At 43.1% G+C, this 23,703-nt stretch overlaps 1 protein-coding gene across 2 annotated transcripts in view; it reads left to right on the top strand.

Annotated features, from left to right (window-relative positions):
* The window catches only part of PPP1R14C (protein phosphatase 1 regulatory inhibitor subunit 14C), an 81,735-nt gene extending 64,290 nt beyond the window's left edge, over positions 1-17,445 (top strand). For both annotated transcript variants that reach the window (XM_032338755.1, XM_032338754.1), the window contains one exon: positions 15,860-17,445. In XM_032338755.1, coding sequence (XP_032194646.1) covers positions 15,860-15,934 — 75 coding nt within the window. In that variant the 3' untranslated portion in view covers positions 15,935-17,445. The remainder of the gene's footprint in view (positions 1-15,859) is intronic.
* Positions 17,446-23,703: the final 6,258 nt, after the last annotated feature.

Here is a 23,703-nt window from a genome sequence, read left to right as displayed (position 1 = left end):
TTTATTTATTTATTTGACAGACAGAGATGACAAGTAGGCAGAGAGGCAGGCAGAGAGAGGAGGAAGCAGGCTCTCTGCTTAGCAGAGAGCCCGATGCGGGGCTTGATCCCAGGACCCTGGGATCATGACCTGAGCCGAAGGCAGAGGCTTTAACCCACTGAGCCACCCAGGCATCCCAAAACAGAGCTGATTTAAATGTAGAAAAATAATGTTTCTATATAATGCAAGAGGAAAAGGAGTCATTTAATTTTGGTTGATATTTGGATTTGAATGATCAGTAGTGACAGCCTGGTGAACATTATAGAAATCTGAGATGGGCTATTGGGGCCAGCTAGCCAGGCTGGGGAAGAGCTTCTTGTCCTATTTCTCATTCTTACTTTGCATGGTTTTGATATCTTAGGATCACACAGGAGCATTTCCACTTACTGCTATGGTGGACAGAAAATGCTTTTAATTTGGGCTTGAGGGCATCTGTCTTACCATCTGTTACAGGAGTTGTCAGTCCAGTCAGTGGACTCGTAGGAATCTCTTTTTATAGTTGATGGCTCTGCCATTGTTCTCTGATAAACATCATATTTTTTTTTTCTGTGCATTTAGCAATCAGAGCCTGTAGGTTGATACACATCAGCCTTTTACACAGGATGACTACCTATGAGTAGGTGGTGAGAGGCATATCTGGGTCCTAGTAATCTGTGGGGTCACGGAAATGTCACAGACACATGATGATGCAGGAAATGGATGTCTGATCGTGGTTTGCAGTAGAAATTGACTAGTGGTTTCGAAAACGCAGGCGTGCATTGTTGTTCTCCCCATGTTGATGGTGGGAAGGTAGGATCTCGCTCTTTCGCCACAGCATCTTGGTGACTGCATCTCACTTTTCTGACCGACTTTTGTGGGGCCCATTGTTACTCACCCCACTCACATTGGTCTTGCTCCATTTAGCATTTTAAGCCATCCTGCAAAATATCGTTCAGCTGTGTATACGTGGAAGTCATGGTAGTGCTCAGAGCTCCTGTTCTGAGCTCATTGCGGTGGACAGAAGAGATAAACAGGGTATTTCTAACATAGAAAGTTTGCGTGTGTGACCGGAGGAGACATGGCTTGGCATTTTGCTATCTTCTCTCTACTCATTTGCTCAACAAATGTTTATTGAATATCTATGTGCCTATAATGAATCTAGGGACTTAGATAACGCAGTGAACCTGGGCATCCATTGAGAAAACAGTCTTTCCTAAGTTCACAGTTGACTATGGTGAGAATTAAGTGTTCAAAGGATATTAAAATAGGAATAAAAGGCCAGAAATGCGAGGATGTCAGCTTATCCCATCGCTTTCCACGTTAGTTACCAAACTGCCTACAGGAATGTGCTTTGAGTGGCTCCGCAGAGAAACCTTCTTTCTTCTCAGCTCTCATGGGGTTTGCTCAAGAAAGACTGCAGTTTGGGGCTGGGATGGGGAAGAGAGCTTGAATGATGGATTAATGAGTTGAAATACACCTGTTGGAAGCTGTCAGCTTTAGAACAATGTTTCCGAAGAGTGAGGACATTGGGAGCTTCCAAGAAAAGCCTGGAATCAATGACTATGACATTCTAGAGGTTGTAGCCATTGGCTAGGAAAGCCTTGTTATGTTCTAGTGTAATTAGGGTGGTTAGTAATAAAGGACTGGGATTTATTAACCAGAAACAGGAGTAGCTTTACCAAGTAGCCAAAAGGATTTTGGCCCCCATATGCCCGTCACTCACATACTTTCTCCTGAGGGCTCCTTAGGCACCAGGCATCCTCTGCCCAGGGAGAAGGAGCCAGGAGGTGCTGAAGCTCGCACTTGGACCCATATTTGAGTCCACATCTGTGCTCTGTCTACCTCTCACTGCCTTTCTCTGAACTCTTACTTGGTCAGCACCAGCACCCCTTTGGAATATTTGTAAACCTGGTTCAGGTTGTCTTCCTTGAGGAAATCAACCCGGAAGGGTTAAGTAAGCTTGCCAAGGACATGAAGTCATGGAGCAAAACTCCACATGTCTCCTTCCGTCTTTATTCAGCATGTTTTGCAGAGTTAGGGAATAGTCCACAAGCCCATCCTCATTTCCAGCACCTGTTGTAAGTGTAGAGGTCACCAAGACCCTGTTCAGATTTGCTAGAAGGACCCACGGCACTCACTGTGCGCTTCTATATTCGTCATTTCATTCTGTTACAGTCAAAGGCTACAGATGAAAACCAGCCAAGGGAAGGATACATGGGACAGAGTCCAGGAAAGTTCCAAACACGGGGCTTCCAGCTGTCCTCTCTCGGTGGCATCCTGGGCAGCACTGATTCTCTTAGCTATGACGTGCAACACTGTGTACGGAGTCTTGCCAACCAGGGAAGAAGCTCACCAGGTCCTTGATGCCCAGAGTTTTTCCTGGGACTTGGTTACATAGACTGCCCATGAGCTTGACTTCAGTCACCAGTCCCTTGGTATACTGAGCTGATATCACATCACCCAAAGCCCCTCCCCCAATAAATCACACTGTTAGATTCTCTAGTGTGGGTCAAGGGCCCTGGGGTAAACAAAGATACTTTTATCAGGCAAGGCAGTCCAAGAGCTTAGAGCTCACCTCCCAGAAACTGAGGGCAAAGACGACCTCTTCTGGGGCAAGGCGAAATTCTTTACCAAGCAGGATGGCCATGAGAAGAGTGATAATGATGATGATGACAATATTGGAACATAAGGAAAGAAGAGGTAGATGCTATTATAGGATGAGCCATATAGGTCTGGCTTTAGATGCCCTCCCAGTAATTATTATAATTATTTTTAAAGATTTTATCTATTTATTTGAAAGAGAGAGAGAATGAAAAAGTGAGAGAGAAAGCATGAGAAGGGGAGAATTAGAGGGGAAGCAGACTCCCTTCTGAGCAGACAGCCTGATGGCGGGACTCAATCCCAGGACTCCAGGATCATGACCTGAGCTGAAGGCAGTTGCTTAACCAACTGAGCCACCCAGGGAACCCAACCCCTTCCCCCCAGTAATTAACGATGGTTATTTTTTAAAAACATACGATGGAGGCAGTACAGGCTTTCAAGGACAGTGGGTCTTTAAGTGGCTTGCATTTTTGATTGTTGATGATTTTATGGCCTTTTCCTTGTTCATTAAATTCAGAATGAACATGTTTTTGAAGCTGATCAACCCAAATTATAAACAGCTCCACATTCTCTTCTTGGGTTTGGACTTAATTTGGACAGAAGAAAGAACGCCAATTAAAGACAATTTGACACATGACTTTTGGATTTCTAAATCGTTAGAAAAGGGAGTCATAATCAGAAACAAATCCCACCGCTTGTAAATTCAGTAAGATGTCATTTTAACAAGATTTAGGTGTTGGTAACAAGTAATATTCCCTCTCATTGATAATGGGGCCCTTGATAAAATTATTTCAGTTTTTCTTAGTGATTATAAAGTTAGAGATTAAAATTTTGCTGGATTTACTCCACTGGTGGTTTATTGCAGTGGGATTATTGATGTGGGTTTTATTTTACATTGTCCAAATAGCAAGTGTACTAGTTCTGAGAAGCCAGTCATTAATAAGTGAAGGAAGAATTGAATGCCGAAGAGGCTGAGTATGGGGAGGGCAGGTGAACGGTTGTGCCACATAGAAATGAAGGTTAGACTCTGGGTACAAAATAATTAGTCTAAGAGCAGTGGCCTGAGTCTCTAAAATAGATTAATGGGACCACTTTCACCAGCAAAACAAATTAATCTCTAAAGGCAGACAGTCAAGAACATAAATGGACAGCACAGTTTCAAGTGGCTTTAAGTTTGACGAAGGAAAGAAGGAAACAACCAGGATGCACTTATGACCTTCTGGAATTTCCGTGGGCAGCAGGGGTTATAATGAGAGCAGGCATAAAACTATTCCCCGTAACAGATTTCATAAACCTCTTTTCAGATCATGAAAATGGACCGTTCTGCTGTGCACGGTGAGCAGACGAACCTCTCTAAAGATAAACAACACTCTCCCCACCCCTCTAAAAAGAGGGGGACAATTAAATATTCTCCTGTGAGTGATGCTGGCACTTGTGGTGCTGAAATGCCTCAGAGGGTAGGGAGCAAATCCTGGTTGGGTTGGAGGACACAGGGCTGCGGAAGCCCCCAAAGCTGTTTGTCAGTGCTGATTCACTGCCTGTCTGTTGTCAGTGACCTGCATACGCAAGCTGATAAAAACTTACAGTGTGATTTTTCTAAATGCCTGGTTGGTTCTTGGAGCAGGGATGTTTTGCCATTTGGAATAGTTCTCAGTTGTTGCCATCACTTTTAAAAGAGGCGAGTACTGCCTTTCCATCACCCTCACCTATTTAAACTTCAGTGGATTTGGAAATTCTTCTTTCCCTCCCCCTGATCATGCTTTGCCTGATCCCCATGTCTTCTGATGCATGTCAGGCTTTTGGGAACTGTCAGGTTGATCTGTGAAAGTTGGGTGGTTGACTTGGGTTTGCTGTCGTTGGGCAGAGAGACTAAGCAGATGGTCCCCGTGAATATGCCTTTTAAGGAAGTGACTGGTGCATTGATTGGGGTGACAAAGAGGGGACAGTACAAGGGGGAGTCACTGAGCCACACGGATCCCAGCCTTCAGAATCTTCACCTGCTCTCTCTCTCTCCCCACTCCACCCTGGACTCTGTATCAGGGGTGGATGATATTTTTTGGAAAAGCGGTTTGAGCCTTCAGAGTTCTGCAGAGTTCTGCTGGGCACCTTTTTTTTTTTTTTTAATTTATTTTTTATTTATTTTCAGCATAACAGTATTCATTATTTTTGCACCACACCCAGTGCTCCATGCAAACCGTGCCCTCCATAATACCCACCTTTTACGGGAGCTCAATAGTTGATCTGCACAACTATTGTGATGGGTGACAGTACGCACCAAGCAACAGTTTTAAGCATATCTTTCAAAAAGTCCTTTTGTGGGGAAAGACTTATAATTCAAGGGCTGCCACATAATATCCATTTGTCTTTTTTAAATCACTCTAAATACTGAAATTATGACAGAAGTTGGTTTAATTATGCACAAAGCAGTGATCTGCAAAGATACTGTGGTTTCTCCTTTTCCTACTTTCCGTTGGAACCATCATTGTTACGGCAGCGCAGAACATCAATGAATGTAACATGAATCACTGTGAGTGACAAGGGAAAGGTCCCAGACGCCTGGCCACGGTGGTAATTACAGACTGAGTGTCCATCTGCCGCCTCTGGTCCTGGCCGGGGCAGGCGGGAGGGGGTGGAAGCTGAAAGCTACGGGGCCCAGGAGGGATGCGGGGATGAGAGCTCAGAGCAGAACGTGGCACTGGGACGCCGTGCCCCATGACAGTGCCACCCGGCAGAAACTCCAGAGCGAGGAAGGACCGTCTGTTTTCACGGCTGCTGCCAGATCCCTTCACAAACATGCTTTGGCTCTTTGAAGTCTCTCATCAGTCAGGGGGCTGCGTGTTATGTAGTCAGGTTTACGAGGTCACTGGAACTGTTTCTTTTCTTTCTATTGTTTCTTTAAGCTCTCTGTGCGTGTGTGCATGCGCTTGTGAACCCGTGTGTGCACACACGCTTCCTGGGCTGAATGCTTCCCCGGATGCTTCTCCTCTTGCCTAACTCCCCCATGTTGGCTAGTTTTCCAGTGCTTAAAGGAGAACCTTTAGAACCTTCCTCCATATTAGTGGGGGCCAATAGATACTTTGTACAACCCCGTCCCCCCACACACACACATGCCCATGCATGCACACACACGCAGAATTAGTGCACAGGGATGCTAGTGACTCCCCTCTCTGCTCCTTCCCCTCACGGCCACTATTGTGTGATTTAATGAGTCCACACATGTATTCCTTTACTTTGCAAACCTTTGCCCAGGAACTCTTGTATATTACACACCATGCTCTGGCAACGAAGCAGGAGTGATAGAAAGGCTGTGGATTATCTTGCATGCTGTAGAACTATGTAAGTAATGTTTTGCAAATTTCCTTCAGCCTGCTTATTTTGCCCAATATTAGATTTCTGAGATTTGCTCCTGCTGATGTAGGAGGCTCTGGTTCATTCATTTTCACTGCTGTGTGGCATTCCGATGTATTAATGTACTTACCCCTTCTTTTGCAGACACTCATTTACGCTGTGTCCAGTTTTTTATTATTATGAATAGTGATGTGATAAAAACTCCTGATCTGTTGACTCACATACAAAGAGTCTCCCAGGAATATACCAAGAAATGGAGTTGCTCTTAAAAGTTGGCCCCAGCTTGCATGCCCACCAGCAGAATTTAAGAATTCTCCTTAACCTCGTCATCCCCATACCTGGTATTGCCAAACGGTAGAATTTTTTGCCAATCTGAGGAGATCTCATTGTTTTAGCGCACCTTTTCCTGACTGCTCGCTAGTAAGATTGAACACATTTTTTTCCTCATGTGCTTATTGTTTGTTTATGTTTCCTTTTTGGGGGTTTCCATTTCAAATCCTTTGTCTGCTTTCAAGTTGTTTGTGTTTTTCTTATTGAGTTTTAAGAGTTGTTTATATTTTGTGGATGACAATCCTTTGACCTTTGTGTAGGTTGCAAATATGTTTCACAAACTGTGAAGCTTATTTTGCTTGTGTTGTCTTTTGTGTATAGAAGTTTTACATTTTAATTGAAATCAGATTTATCCGTGACATCCTTTATGGCATATGCTTTTAAAAGATGTGCGCCTAAGAAAGATTTTACTACTCCGGTGTCTTAAAGACAGTCTCCTTCGGGTACCTGATTGGCTCAGTAGGTTGAGTGAGTGACTCTTGATTTTGGCTCAGGTCATGATCTCAGGGTTGGGCTCTGTGCTGGGCATGGAGCCTGCTTAAGATTCTCTCTCTCCCTCTCCGTCTGCCCCTCCCCCCATAGCTTGAACTCTCTCTCTCTTAAAAAAAAAAAAAAAGATAATCATCTTACATTTTTTGCTACAACTTTTCACTTTTATTTTTCACACTCAGATATTTAAACCATCTTGAACTTACTTTTGTGTATGGTGTGAAATAGAGATCTAACTTGACCTTAGCTGTGTTGTTCTAGTACCGTTTATTACGCAGTCAGTCCATCCTTATGCCCTTACTCCCACTGATAGGAAATCATCTTGTGTTGTATATCAGATTTTCCTGATATGCAGAACTTGCTGTTTGTCTATCACTGCACACTATCACAATTATCGGGGATTTATTTTGTTTTATTTTATTTTATTTTAAAGATTTTATTCATTTATTTTAGAGAGAGAGAGAGGAAGAGTATGAGCGGGAGCAGACGGTGGAGAGTCAGAGGGAGAAGCAGACTCCCGGCTAAGCAGGGAAACCAATGCTGGGGCTCGATCCCAGGACCCTGAGATCACAACCTGAGTGGATGCTTAACCGACTGAGCTACCCAGGCGCCCCTTGCCAGGGCTTTATAATCAATTCTTAGCAAGGGCCAGGATTTTCTTATTCAATATACATATGATGGAATATTATGCAGCCATCAAAAAAACCCCAAATCTTGCCATTTGCAACAATGTGGATGGAACTAGAGGCTATTATGTTAAGCGAAGTAAGTCAGTCAGAGACAGACAATTATCATATGATCTCACAATTATCATATGATCAATTATCATATGATCTCTCATCATAATTGATGATAATCAATTATCATATGATTCCTCTGATATGAGGAATGTGAGAGGCAGGGTGGGGGCAGGGAGAAGGGAGGGAAAAATGAAACAAGATGGGACCAGGGAGGGAGACAAACCGTTATGAGATTCTTAATCTCAGGAAACAAACTGAGAGTTGTTGGGGGGTGGGGGTAGGGATAGGGTGGCTAGGTGATGGACATCAGGGAGGGTATGTGCTATGGTGAGCGCTGTGAAACGTGTGACTGATGATTCACAGACCTGTACCCCTGAAGCAAACAATACATTATATGTTAATAAAAAATTTTAAAAATATCTTGACTATTCTTAAATATTTATATTTTGATTAGAACTGCATGAAACTTATAGATTAATTGGGGGGTAAATGAGATCTTTATGATGGTTTGTTCAGGACCCAATAATAAAAACTGTGAATTCCTCAGGGTGAGGGACCGTTAGAAGAAAGGATAGGTAACAGTGAGTTTGCTTTTGGTCATTTTGAGACTGGTGTGCCCATGGAACTTCCCTCTGGAGACCTCTGGGAGCCACAGGAAATGCAGGCCTGGATCTCAAGGGGGGAGACAGAGAGGAGGCCTGAGAGTATGAGGAAATGGGCTGGCTGAGAGACAGTGCCTTGAGAAGGCTGGGAACCAGGCTTTGGAGAATGCCCACATTCCATCAGAGCAGGGTCAGATGAAGAGAGCTTGGCAGGGGCACGTGGCCGTGGGGAGCCCCGAGGAGTCAGCTGGCTGGGCAGAACCTGGGTTTCAGTGGGCAGAAGAAAGGTCAAGGCTCCGGCTTCCCTCTCCTCTTCCTGTTTCCTTCTCTCATTCTCTTCTTTTTGCTCCGTCCTCTTCCTCCTCCGCTTTTTCTTCTTCTCTAATTTATGAGTTCGCTAGAGTCTAGAAGGCAGCAACTTAGGGCTTCTGAGATATTCATGTGTTGGGAAGAGGCTGTGAGCAGAATGGAGGGCAGGTTCGTGCCCTGGAGACAGCTTCCCAGAGCTTACCTATGAAACAGTCCTCTACACCTCTGGTCAGCCCTTCCCCACGTGTAAACATTAAAGGATCACTGTGTTTATCACACACACTTGAAGTCATTTTAGTTTGGTTTGCAGTTAGACTAAAATTACTCATCTTGGTTGCTTACTAAAAAAGATGTCCCCCCCCTGGGCATCATGATACAGAGAGAGGGGATTGTACCATCCGTTCCCCAGCGATGAGACCAGGTTTCTGACGGCTTCTAGAAATGTAGGGTTTGAACCTTAGTCTGACCATTCAGTAGCTCTGTGACCTTGGGCAAACCTCTAAACCTCTCTGAGTCTATGTTCTAAGACTGTTATAAGGATTGAATGAGACAGTACATGAAAATGCCCAGAGTGCTTGTCACATAGAGGGTGCCCAGGAAGTATGAGTTGTGTCCGAACCCCAGACAGAAGTTCAGTGCTCGTGAGAACATGGCACTATGCCAGACAAAATAGAAAGGTACATACTGTGGAAAGGAGTCGTCCTCAGGTAGGTTAATGGGTGAAACGGGAATGCAGAGTGTTCTCAGCTCAGATATGAAAGTGGTGCCCAGGACTGAGGTCGGGGGTAGGGGCCCAGAGTCATTTAGAAAGGTGGTGTTGTTGTTTTAAGATTTTATTTATTTGAGAGAGTGGGGGGAGCACAAGCACAAGCATGGGGAGGGGCGGAGGGAGAGGGAGAAGCAGACTGCCTGCTGAGCAGGGAGCCTGACCGGGGACTCGATGCCAGAACCCTGAGATCACAACCTGAGCTGGAGGCAGACACTTAACTGACTGAGCTACCCAGGCGCCCCACGAGATGTTTCACAAGAGGCAAGTTTCGGGGCCCTGAGCACAGCCTGGCCCTCAGCAGCCCACAGAGACAGTGTAGCTGGGCGGGGGTGGTGGGGGGTGGTTGTTGCAGACCTGGGATCTTGGAGAGCATTTGGACAAAACTGCTCAGGTGGCCTAACAAAATAGATGCCAGTCATTCTGAAATGATGGGTCAGGGCAATGTCTGTTTGCCTCCTAAAAATTCCAGTAGTTTGCTATAAAATACTGTTTCAAACATTAGGAAACTAGAATGGTCAGATCTTACAGACCAGTAGAGAGAGATTCAACTAAAAAAAAGGATACCTGTCAGGAGAGAGGGGAGGGAGAGGAAGCTGGGCTGTCACTCCAGGGCAGTGGTTCTAGATTCTAGATACCTTGCATTGATACAGAACTTCTCATCTTTCAAAGTCTCCTAGATTTATGACCGTCCCTGGGAGAGGCAGGGACGGTCCCAGGCCTGGGCTGGTCAGGGATGGTGTGTGCTGTCGCCTGCCCACAGGGCTCTCACATACACACTGAGCACTGTGGCCCGTGTCTTAGGTGGACAGAACCCATTTCTCTGTCTTCCTTCCCTGCTGGCCTGGGAGCCCCTGTTAGGTGGGGCCTTTCCCTTCCTCTGTATCCCAGCAAGTAGGGTGGAGTCTGGCACAAGGTGGGGGCTTGGTACCTAGTTATGGAGTTTAACTTACTCCAAGAGATCTGGATTCAAAATATTTGCTTTGTGACCTTGGACGAGGGCTTTTAATGAACTAGAACATCTATTTTTCTCATCTGTACAACAGACACGATAAAACCACATTAGATTAAATACGGTGGTATGTATAAGTAGGCTACACGGAGAAGGCCTTCAGCAAATATGAATTCCCTTTGTTTTCTTAAGACTGAGCACGACCATAGCCAGATCCTGATACAGAACCCACGTGAACCAGGGGGTTTGCCTCCATCTTCACCTATCCTTTTAGCTGGAGATTAAAAGGTCAAAAAGAGTCATGAAGGTCCTTTTTTGAGTATCACAAAAAACCATGACCTCTGTGGTTAGGGAATCATTTTCTTGTAGAAATATTGCATCTGGGGGAACCACTTTGTTCATCTCTTCTTTTGGTGTGTTCTCTGTGTGTACATGTCACATGGCAGGAGGCCATATGAACACAGTGGTAGAAGGTCTGCTTGAAGTTAGCCTGTTTCTTTATAAATGCACACAGAACATTTACCAAGACAGACATATTCTGGGCCACAGAGCAAGTGTCAAATTTTAAAAGATTCAAGTCAAACAAAGTGTGTTCTTTGAATAATGGAATTAAGTTAGAAATCGGTAACAGAAAGATGTCTGGAAAATCCCCAAATATTTGGAAACTAAATGACACACTCCTAAATAACTCCTGGGCCAAAGAAGGAATCAAATATGAAATTTGAAATGATTTTGAAATGAATGAAGTAAAAACCCATTATACCAAAATTTGTGAGATGCAGCCAAAGCAGTGATTAGAGGTGAAAATATATATATATATATATATATATATATATATATATATATATATATATATATATAAAACCTATTTCTAGTGTTATATATAATAGAAATAGGTTTTAAATAAATGGCTTTAAAATACACCTAAGAAACTAGGAGAAGAAGAACAAATTAAAATCAGAGTAAGGTGAAGAAAGGAAATAATGAAGATGAAAGCAGAAATCAGTGAAATATGAAACAGAAACTGAATAAAGAAAATCAGTGAAACAAAAGCTTATTCTCTGAAAAGAGCAATATAATTGATAAACCTGTAGTCCAAATAGAAATAAAGATAGGAGACAAATTATCAATGTCAGGAATGAGAGAGATGACATCAGTACAGTTTCAACCAAGGTTATGAACCTCTTACCAATAAATTCAACGACATCTATGAAATAGACAAATGCTTTGAAAGACACAACCTACCAATACAAAGCAAAACAAAAAACAAACAAACAAACAAACAAACAAAACCCCTCCAGACCCAAATGGCTTCACAGGGGATTTTTTACCAGACATTTAAGGAAGAAATTATACGAGCTCTATACAAAGTCTTCCAGAAACTTGAGAAAGAAGGAATACTTCTTAACTCATTCTATGAGGACGGTCCTACTCTGATACTAAAACCAGACAAAGACATAAAAAAAGAAATGTACACAACTATTCCACATGAGCATAGCTGAAAAATTTCTAAAGAAAATTTTGTCCAATTGAATGTAACAGTACATATATGTACTTAGAAGGCTCAAAATATCAAAAATCAATCAATGTAAGTCACTGTGGTAAGGAACTAGGAGGAAAAAGCCCTTCCTATAATTACGTCAGTTGGTACAGAAAAAAACATCTGGAAAAATGCAATCTCTCTATTCGTGGTTAAAAATTCTCAGCCAACTTGGAATAGAAGGGAAAGTTCTAAACTCTAGAAAGAACATCTGCAAAAGGTAAATGTCTACAAAAAGCTGCTAGAATAAACAAGGGAGTTCATCATGCTTGCAGGATGTGAGGTAAGTCTATGAAAATCTATGGCTGGCCACAGTTGGAAATTGGAATAAAAATATACTACTTACAATAACAGCAATAATTTAAACACATAGGAATAAATCTGACGAAAGATGTGTAATCTCTGTACACTGAGATTTAGAAAACGTTGCTGAGAACATTCATTGTTTTTTTTTCCCCCACAAACTGATTTATGGATTTCAGTCTCAACCAAAAGGAGCTATTTTAATAAATAAATCCAATAATGTGGCTGAATCTCAAAATAATTATGTTGCATAAAAGAAACCAAAAAAGTAGAAGACTTCTTAACAGCACATTGTCCTGGGTTTTCCCCCCTTCTCCTTGGTTTCTCCTTTTCAGTCTCCTTTGCTGGGCCAGTGCTTCTTTCAGACCTTGCTTGCTAGGGCGCCTCTGGCTTTGGTCTTTAGCCTTCTTTTCCCCTCTATTTCCACTTTCCTCCAAGCTTATCTCATTGAGCCTTAGCATTGCTCCTGCGTATTCTAGAATTTTCTGAAATGATGGAAATATTCTATAGCTGCAGTGTCTGCTGTGGTGGCCACTGGCCACATGTGGCTACTGACTATTTGAATTGTGGCTAGTGTGAATAAGGAGCTGAATTTTAAATTGTTTTTATTTTAATTGATTTACATTTAAGTAGTCACACTATGTCATTCATATTATAGAATATAGAAATATATTACATATATACTATGAAGATGGATCTATATTTACTTATATTTATACTACTTGTATATGTGCTTGGGGGTTACAGCATCTCTTAGCCTTGGTCTACATCATGTATTTACAAACTGTGGGTGGTAACCCATGAACTGGCCTTGACCCATATTACTGTGGACAGTGAGACCCTGGCAAGCTGCCCCTAACACCCCTAGCATGGCTCCCACCCCACTCCTCTTGGCCTTTTTTTTTTTGCCAGAAACACCCACTTCTTTGCTTGTTTCTCTACAGGGCCTTTGAACATGGGCCGTGACCCAGACCCCCAGACTTTCTCTGAGCTGGCCTCTCTTTGTTAATGCAGGTCTCACATCAGATGTCATTTCCTCAAAGGGGCAGCCCTTCTCTGACTCAAGTAGTGTCCACAACACAAGGCTGAGTGACCTGTTTTGGAAGTAAATGAGCTAGGTTCTTATTTACATAGAGAATTTTTGAGTAACAGGAACAAGAGTCATCAAAGTATTTTTGATTAGAGATTCTTGGTTTTTCTTTGAGAATCATCTGTAATCATTAAAATCTGCGTAAGTTTCTATATAGGGCATAAGTACTGATCTTGCTATTTTTTTTTAACTCTGCGGAATACCTCATACAAATTTAATGAACACTTTAAAATATGTGTAATACAGTATATTAACATAAATTAGTTGACATAAAACTAAGAGTTTCATTGATGTTAATTTCTTATAAATGCAAGTTATTTATTGAACATTTTTTTTTAAAGATTTTATTTATTTATTTATTTGACAGAGATCACAAGTAGGCAGAGAGGCAGGCAAAGAGAGAGGAAGGGAAGCAGGCTCCCCACGGAGCAAAGAGCCCAATGTGGGGCTTGATCTCAGGAGAAAACCTGAGCCGAAGGCAGAGGCTTTTACCCACTGAGCCACCCAGGCTCCCCTATTTATTGAACTTTTTAATCACTGAGATTAATATACCTCATGATTGATTTTTTTTGAGATAATTTGAATCTTATTTAAATTACCAAATTACTTTTGTCTTGAAGAAGAAAGGTATGTAGTTTAGGATATATTATTTCTTATCATGTTTAATCTTTATTTTTATAATGATCTTTATTAAAAATATGCTATAGAAATAGTGCAGAAGAATTACTAGCTATTAACAAGATAAGTGATAGGATTTGTGATTCTGACCTTTGCTTTTTTTAAAAAAAAAAAAAGGAGATCTACACTCAAATGCTGGAACTTTCTACAGAATTCATTTGAGTAGTAGGTTCCAAATCAATAAAACTGAAAGTATATGTTACATATTATATTGTCGAAACCATATAGCAAGAGGAGAAACAGGAAATGCACTTAACTTGACACAGTGAAAACTGAATGTAAGTGTGAAAATTTGGCTTTAGTTTATCCTAAGAATTTTTTAAATTAAAATAATGTTCAGAAAGTTAAAACAGGGCCTCATATGTGTTCCACTCTGCCCAAGATCAGAAATGGTGGTGATGCAAACGCTTTTCTGGATAAGCTCTCCAAAGGGAATATTCAAAACTGCAGATTTAGACTCAGAGATGTTAATTGTAACATTGTTTCTACTTCTGAAAAGTCCGGAACCAACCACATATCCAATAATGGAGGAATTAAGCAGATGGTAGAATATCCATATAATAAAGGCTAATATAACCACTGAGGTAAATTTTTAGGAAGGCTATTTAGTGTTGTGGGAGAAAGCTTCTGGCATAATGCTACGTTGAAGAAAAGGGCATATTTATTCAGTGTGATCTTAATTAGGTAAAAATCCATTTGCATAAGGGAAAATACGTTAGTAGTTCGTTCTGAGGGTAATTGTTGCTGGCTTATATTTTCCAAGTTGTCTAGAAAAAGCACATATTACTTTATAAGAGCAAAAATGCTAAAATTTGGGTGGCTAACAAAATACTGAATGTTTAAGCTTATTGTGTTTTAGAGCTGGAGAGTAGTTGCTGGGATCACTTGGCCTGGGAGCTCATGGGAGCTCATGATTGGAAGGGGAGATTGAGCATGGTTTCTCAGAAGGCCAAATGGAGAGGAAGATTTCTTAGTGTTTTCACTCTTGGTAAATTCCTGATGTACCCACGACTGCCACTTGTTGATCAGAAAGTCTGGCTTTCCTCTTTGTCTGTGACATATAAAATAGAAAGACAAAGTAATGATTATCTAATAAATGTGACTGTTTAGATAGCAAATATTTTAAAACAGAAGGCGACAAGGAAAGATTCCTGATGGTAGAACATAGGAACTATTCTAGATTGTTCTTTGATCTTTGGGTGTTCGTCTGTGACTAGGACATGGAATCATTTTAGTGGATCTCCCTCTGCAACCCCTTTAAATGAAATTAGAATAGAAAATAGAGGGTGTATTCTATATATTAAGTATTCATTCTTTAGATTTTTATTGCAGGTATGTGTTTGAATACACTGAATTGTAAATGTAAAATGTGTTTGGCTTTTTTTAAAAAAACTGATTAGCAGTCAAGAGAAGTCAGAAGACTCTTTTGAGATCTAGGTAAGTGGTTCTCAGAACGATCCTTGGAGCCAGGAGCAGGTGTCTGCTGAGAACTTCTCAGTGGTGCACATTTTCAGGACCCACCTCCCGCCCCCCAACCACCATCCCAAGAACTACTGAATCAAATTCTTGGGCCCAGCACTCTGGTTTCATAAGTCCCCCTGGTGATTTAGATGAGGACTTACATCTGAGAACCACTGGTCAAGCTTTGCTATTCCAGGCATGGTCCAGAGACTAACATGGGCAACACCTCGCAGCCAGTTAGAAATGCAGAGTTTCTGGCCCCAGCCTGGGTCTACTGAGTCAGAAGCCACAAGCTCCCTGGGTGACTTGTGTGCTCCTATAAAAGGTTTATTAAAGGTTGAGAAGGCTGATCTAAAACCACAAGTGTCTTCAGAGGCCATGTAGACATTGTCAGTGGGTGAAGGCAGCCTGTGTTTCTCCCCCAAAGAGAGCAACAGGGAGAAGGTATTGATGGTGGTGGAGGTTCAAGCATGCTTCATTTGCTTAAAAATGTCCTCTACTGAAGACCCTGGGCTTGACACCTCCCACCAACCTAAGATAACTGCTGTTGACCACAATGACTTCAAGTAGATTTTAATCCCCAATTGTAGTAGAGTGAGACTGTCATATTAACTCCTTCTGCTCTCTTCTAGGAATTTATCCAGGAGCTGCTCTCTCGAATAAGAGGCATGAGGAAGCTGAGCCCTCCACAGAAGAAGACCATGTAATGCTGGCACAGGGTGCAACTCTCCCAGAGACGAAGAAGGGTCCTGGGATTTGGGCTTCATGAAGACATTTATTAAAGCATAGTTGCCCTTAGGAGAAAATTTTTTTTTGGGGGGGGTGTCTATTTAGACATTTATTCAAGAGTGTTCCTTTTTTGTTTGGGGAGGTTTTGTTAGTGTACTATTTTAATAGCAAGACCAGCAGGTCTTTGGTTTCAATACGACCAAGGATTATCAAACCAGGCAGACACGCAGGAATGGGTTGATCCCAGCAGCATATTCTTTGAGAAATTGCAGGTTTAGAACCTAACTATACAGGGATGATGGTTTTCTCACAACTCGTTTGGTAATACTTTTTCTTAAGTTGTACAGTTGTCTCAGATGTCAAATTTCTCGTACTTGTATATATCTACACGCGACTAAGTTAAAATGTAGACGTGGGTTTTATTTCACATTGATGGGATACACTTGTGGTTGTCCTTTAATTGGAGGTCACAGCACATGGGTTTTCAATAAGCCACTAGCTATTCTTCATGTGACTTCAGCTGACCTCCAGCATTCACTTTCTGCACCAAAGTGAAAGAATTCAGCGTATCCATTATTTTAATGAGCTACGCCACAAAATGTTGAGTTGGTCAAGGGCTTAATTCATGGACTTCATATTATTTCATTCATTGAGATGCTTTGCCAGGTCATGTACTTCTTGCCTCGTTCGTGGTATTTTAAAATTTTATGAACCCTTCACTTGAAGAACTACTCAGATTTCTAGAGAAATGCCCACGGCAAGGGGTGTCTCACAGTGGAAAAAGGGAGCACTGTGTAGCAATTAACTCTCTGCTTTCAACCAAATACTGTGTATTCTTCTCTGTCCATGAAAGCAGGTCATAAGGAAGTTAACAAATCACCTATTTTCCTCCTTAGAAATAGCTCTGGTCAATTCCATGCCTGGGTAGCATTAGACCAGAGCGGGTCAACGGAGGGTTGAACGTGGTAAGAGGTGAGAAAGCCTCCGCTGCTTTCAAGAAAGTTGATATAGGAGTGTTGGCTGCTTTGGAAGGGTGGTGGAGATTGCATTTCTGGCTCCTCTCAGTGGCATGTGCTGAGGATTCTGGCTCCTGACCCCAGTTATGCACCCCGGCCTCCTTGCTTGGAGCTAGGCTTAGGGCCCCTGCCTCCCAGTGATAGATCAGTTCCTTGGAGACAGGTCAAAATTCAGATGGATGTGGGCTGGGTAAAAGGTCAGAGTAGAAACTCTCCCTTTCCCCCCCGGAGGCCCCCACCGCCTCCCCACAGAAACCCCACCTACTGTAAGGCATCTCTAGGCGGCCCTGTCAGAGGACAGGAGTCAGACATTTTATAACAAGGGTGCTCTGAACATATTTTATTTTTTAAAAGAACTATGTTTGTGAATTTTATGTATACTGGCAAGCTTTGGAAAATGTATTTAATTTTGTAATGTTTACCAATGATTTATTTACAAGCTATTTACTCAAATAAATGGAGCTGCTTACAAATCTGCTTCCACCTTTGCATTGCAAGCCATGTTTGAAGGATAATTTGAGTCTGTGAGATGTTCCGCAGACCAGGGTACCGAGTCCTTACACCTCGCTTTTCATTCCCTGGAAATTTTCAGGCCTTTGATCCTGGTTCTCTCCTGAGGAGAGCAGAGGTGTTGGGACACGTTCCTGGGTTGGGAAGGAAAGTGAGAATGAGCTCTGTGTATTTGGTCCTGCCTGACCGTGTGCTCTGGGGCCTCTCTCGGGCCACAGGCTTTGCATTTAACTTAAACTCCCTTTTACCCATATGATAGAAATTCTGAAGAAAATTTCAAATTAATCAGATACTCCAATTATGCGAGAATGCCATGTACCCTAGAAACACAAAAGTACTGCATATGCCAGATTTCCTCTAGGCCTGACCAGCTCAGGTTATGGGCTAATGAAGCAGGAAGCCCTTTGTTGCTGCCACACAGCTTGCTCTTGTCCTTCCCTCACGGAGGGCCTTGCATCACCTGACTCCCCTGACTCCTCCTTGATTCCTCATCTCTGCCCTCAGCACACCCTCAATCACCAGGCTCTTCTTCCTCTGCTAATACCTCTCATATCCCTAGTTAAATCTTGCCTTGATTTCTGTAACCATCTTGGGGATTGGCTTCCCCATGTGCAATCTTGCCTATCTCTGATCTGCTCAGTAGCCAGAATAATTTTTCTGAAAGACAGCTAAGATCACTCTACACTCTACCCCCTACTTAAAACCCAAACTCCTCTGCATTTCTTACAAGGCATTAGTCCCTGCCTCTCCTTCCTCATCTTTTGGCCTTCCACTAACATCCAGTCTTACTGAATAACTAGGGTTTCCGGAACATAGGTATTTTCTCCCCTGAAGCTTTGCAAAACTGTTGCCTCAGTCTGGAATATCCTGACCATGCATGGGTTCTATCTGGAAAACTGGTCTACAGCCCTTCCCAAGTATGTCCAGAGCTTCTAGTATTTACCCCCATCACAGCAAGTACCCGCCATATTATTACTGTCTATTCGCCTGTTCATCTCTTCTTTTAGACTCTAGGATCCTTGAGTTTGGGACCAAGTCTTAGAAATACAGCACCTAGTCCTGAGTCTGGTCCATCCAAGGGGTCAATACATGTTTGCAACTGAATAAATACAATAAAAGATTCTTCAAGAAAACTCAACTGTTTCCTTCTTGGCAGGGATAGCGGTTCTTAGGACTGAATATGCATTTGTATCACCTGGGAATCTTTAAAAACAAGTTGTAGCCCATTTAATCAGAATTTGAAGGAACAGACCTTGGACATTTTTCTTTTTCAAGTTCCCAGACTGAGCACCAACTGGGCCGTTGGCTCATTCTCATGGAGTCTGGCATACAAGTCTGACCTCATTGACCTCAGTTCATCACTTGGATGCTGTTACAGCAGGTGGCATCTGTGGCTTTAACACATTGACTATTTCTCATTTTGTCTTCTGCTGGAGAAGAATTTATAGTCCAGCACTAGGGGAATGACTCCAAAGTACCCAACTTCTAGTTTGGTGCTCCACTTGAGTGTGAAGAAATCTAAGTTTAAATTTGATCCATTTATAACAATTATAATAATAGTCCCCACTTACTTATCACTGTCCTGGGTACTTATCTGCCTTATTTCATTTAATCCTGAAATGAATCTTATGAGGTAAATTGCATTATCCTCGTTTTATAGAAGAGGAAGTAAACTCAGACACATTGAGCAGGTTCCTGGAGGTCATGTCGTCCCAGAGCTGATACTGAAACCCAGTGCTATGTCTGATTCAAAGCCCCTTGACTGTTAGACTTTTCTGCCCCTTAGAGGGGGATTGCTCTCAGCTCCTCCCATAAGAGTAAAAGCCAGGAGCTGCATCGAAAGTGAGCCAAGCCCCTGAGCTGAGAGGTGGGGAGTGGGAGGCTCTGTGGTTGGAGCAGTTCCTTGGCTCCCTATGGACTCTCTCTCACTCCTGAGAAGAGGGGCTCCCAGGCTTTGTGCTGTTGTCCCCTGCCCTCTCTCCCCTGACAGAAAGCTCTTGGACTTGGCCTTGGAGGCTCAGCATGGAATACCTCCCATCAGTTTCCCAAGGAGGCAAAATTGGGAGGAAGAACAGCTCAAGGAAGGTGTTTCTCAATTCCTATGACACAGATACCTGATTTTCATTTACTACTAAAACCCCCATAAAAGATAGTGTGCTGTGCAGAATCCGTTATCAACAGTAGATAAGTACAGGATTACATTGGCTCTTTCCCAGAAGACCCAGTGGTTCGGAACATGTGCTGTTTTGAACCATGGCTACCGTGTCCCCAGGAGACACTGATCAAAGGGGCCACCACCGAGAGCGGCCAGTATGGCCCAGGCACTTAGCCCAGCACCTGGAGAAGCAGGTGGGATAGCTTCTGGGAGATGTCCCCCAGTGAGGCTGCCAGTGGTGGGCCAGAAATGTGCTCCATGGCTTAGCTCTGTGGTGGGCACTGCTCCCACCCAGTGCTAGGATTTTGCCACTTTCTTGCTCTGCAAGACTCCCAAGCCTTGAGCCAGGCTTCTGTGTGACTAACAGCTGGGGAAAGGCAGGCCGCACAGCTGATGGACACATTATCCTCACATCATTTTTGCTTCTGAGGCAAAGATCCTCAGGATTCCCTCCACTTCTCAGGAAACTTCTCTGAGAGCAGCCACTTTGGAGGTGCTCTCTCCCCTCTTCCCAAACCCACTGCCTCCTCCTTTTCCCCATCTTTGGTCACTAGACTCAGGGCTCTCTAATGGCACAAAGGACTTAAGAAGGCCTGGTGGGAAGTACTTTGGGGTTGGAGGGACCCCTGGTCTGCAGTCTTAAAAAAAGCAAAAGAATTCAATGTATTCAGTAACTGGAACTTTGTAAAAAGCCTGTTTCAAATTGGACATAGATAGGAATGCCAGTAGTTTCCCCATTGCTTTCCTCTTCTTGAATTTACTTGGGGCCTGCAGAGTTTTTACTAAGAACTAGTGCCATTTCCTTTGGGTTTCAGGATATCCCTTACTGTGTGTTTGTATTTTGCCTGTGAAAAAATGGCTGGCTTCTCAGAGTCTCTCCAGACTTCGTGGGGTTTCTTTCCACCCCTATTTGGATGCACATGCCAGAAACGTTTCACTTTCTCAGTGTACTTAAGCCATCATGGCATATCTCGACTGAGGATGAATTATTTTTAAAAGACTGGATCGTTCAACCCTTCTCTTGTCTCCATGGTGTTCTCACTACAACATGGTGGACAGGCATTTCACTAGAACACTGACGTTAAAACAACTACAAATCCAATCCTGGAAATCAGGTTTTCTAGGGCTTTCCTTGGATCCATTGGAGAAAGAAGTCTAGATTAATCTCAAGTACAGTTTTCCTTCATCTTCAGGAGTGACTCTGTTGGATGGCCTTCTCAGGACTGACCTTGTTCTGGTAGATTCTAGAGGTAGATATTCCTAGCAAGCACATGAGGGTAAAGAAAAGTACACTTTTACCATCATGGCTATATAGACTTGATCTCATCTACATACATATTTTTAATTCTGTGTGATTGTTGTTGGGAGACAATTCTACACAGGTCTCTTGTGTTTCTGCATGCTTGAATTAATGTCAGTATTGGAAGACAGAAATACATTTCTCCCTCTAAAGCAAAGAGCAGGCAGGGGCTGAATAATACGAGTAGCACATTATCGCTTGTGGTTTTGAAGTGCCCAAACTGAACTCCAACAGCAGGTATGTGACCGTCATATCTTTGTGTATCCCAGTACGCCCAGTTTCTGAAGCCAAAAATAGAAAAAGAGTTCATGGAATATCTGCTGCTACCAGATTGGTTCCTGTCAGTTCGCAGGATGATTCATAGAAAGTGTAACCCAACACGCCCTTCTGGGTCACAAGTGGCTTGAGCCCAAGTGATTTACTATTTGGTTTTTCTATTGTTAGTAGCAGGAAAATGCTCCTTTGTGGCTGATTATATTCCTAAAAGGGGACATCTCTGACAAAACCCCCTTTCTGATCGCTCATGGATAAGGAGATAAATAAGATAATTTATCTTTAAGAAATATTTTTATAGCCCTTCGCACAGAGCCTTACTCTTTTCAGCCATAATCCCAGAGGGGATCAGTGTTCGGGCTGTGGGGGTGGGGACCAAAATGTACAATCGGTTTGCCTCACTTTAAACAGAATACCTCAAAGCCCTAGAGACCTCCGTCTTCCTGAAATTAGTGATGAGTGAGAAATTGGGTTTTTTTTTTCCTTCTGAATCTTATTTTCTGTTTGAATAGGTGTACTGAGAACTCCCTGCCAATAACTTTAAGCTAAATTTTCCTAAAGCCACAGCTCATGGAGGCTTCGGGGAGTCCTCAAAACCTCTGAGACTTTGCAGGAAAGAGAGAGAGAGAGAGAACAGACTGAGACGGAACCATCCACAGAGCAGCAGAGAGAGATCGTGTGTCAGAAGGGAGAAGGACACAAAAAGTGGCAGAGAGGCACGGACAATTTGGGGAGGAGAGGGTCTGTGCTATCACTGGGTTTTCAAAATGTCCATACCAAAAAATTGGAGAAGAACCAGGGCGTGGAACTTTGGAGGCCACAGCTGTGCAGGAAGCCAGGGTTGCCAGGAGCCCCCCAAAGAGCTGGTGGCAAGGCCAGCCTCTCCTCCTCGGCCTCAGACCTCCCCGAATGCACTCCCCAAACTCCTTCCTTCCCGCCTCATACTCAGATGTTCCACTTCGCTGAATTCCTTCCATGGATGATGGACTCTCTCCCAGACACACTGCCCCAGGAGCAAGTAACAGCCTGCCTGGCAGAGAACAACAGGCTTGTTCTGGAGGCAGATTCCAGGTGTCTTTCCTCTTCTGCCGTCAGCACTGGGCTCTGTGCAGGGGTTCCCATGATCATAAGCTTCCAGAACAGCTTCACCTCCAACATGCCCAGCTCCACAGTCTGCTTCAACCGCCAGCCCCGTTGGCTAACAAGCCTGCGGTGGGTGCCAGAGGGCACCTGCAGAAAGATCTTTCCTCAGCCTAACCCCCGCCTCCACTCCCTGCTGCCATCTTGTTTAGCTTCTCAAACAAACACGTTGAGATGGGCATGTGAATACTGGTATACGGGGCAGAGCAACGGGTGGGAGAAAAGTCCATACTTGGTCATCTTGTCCCTGGGGGGAGAAAAAGAGGAAAAGAAGGTAAGAACAAGCCACTTCTTTGAAACATTCTTTTGTTGTTTCATAGGTGTGCAAAGAAAGAAAGCTATTGTGTTTTATTGGGGCTGGTGTTTAATTGGGGCTGGGAATTTAAATCCCATAAAATATTTTATACCTTCTAGGAGGAAGGAAGCTCTTAGCTGTTTGTTTTGCTTGTGTCTTATCACGAGTCTCATTTAATCCAAAGCACGGGTCCATGATTTATGGTCTTTGTATGGCGGAAATACTAAAGATACTTAATGCCATGAGGCACATGTCATATTAGCAGCAGAAATGGCCCCTGCCTGAGTACTCGCTCCCCCTCCCACTCCCTGAGATTCAGAATGACCCATCCACCCCTACTGTGGGCCACACAAAGTCATATTTCTAATGAGATCCAGACCCTGGAGGCAGAAACTGTGAAAGAACTGGAATTCCCATTTTGTTGCCAATAATATCAAACTTAATGTTCATTCGGTGATGACTATCCAGACACAAACAAGCAGAAAGGAAGGGGCTTTAAAATCCTAACCAATAATCAATTCAGTGTCTCCCTCAGATACTAATTTCATTACTGAGGGGCTTATAATTTCTGTGTTGTCAGTTTTAGTGAAAAGTCCTTGAGGGTTATTCATTGGTCATTGGGAAAGTCAACGTTAATGTCTGCTATGGTTTAGGAAAGGATGTTTTATGACTAAATTTTCAGATGCTTGTATTGAATTGCCTGGGATTGGAAGTTTCACTGGGTCCCACCCAAGGCTCCAGAAAAGCTTTTAAATTACTTGTAGTTGTCAGAGCACATTGGCTCCTCAAGAAGATTAATGGAGCTTGCCCACTATACTGCCCATCAGGTTTTTAAAGTAATGCCGGTTCCCTCTGTTCTCTCCTCCTAATTGGTGGCTATGAGGCTAAGCTATGTGCCCTGGATTTCAAAAGGAAAAATCTTCTAAGGAACAAGCTTAGGTTAGTAGAATTGGTGGAGTCAGCGGCACCAGTCGGTGAGCTTCCAGAAGCCCAGCTCTCCTTCCGCTCTAATTCTGTAACACCCCCACCACGTCAGTGCCGGAGATCCTACAACCAGA

This window comes from Mustela erminea, chromosome 4 (assembly GCF_009829155.1).
Source record: "Mustela erminea isolate mMusErm1 chromosome 4, mMusErm1.Pri, whole genome shotgun sequence".
In the NCBI taxonomy this organism is placed as follows: Eukaryota; Metazoa; Chordata; class Mammalia; order Carnivora; family Mustelidae; genus Mustela; species Mustela erminea.
Note: the sequence above shows the minus strand (reverse complement) of the source record. Positions and strands in the feature narration are given on the sequence as shown.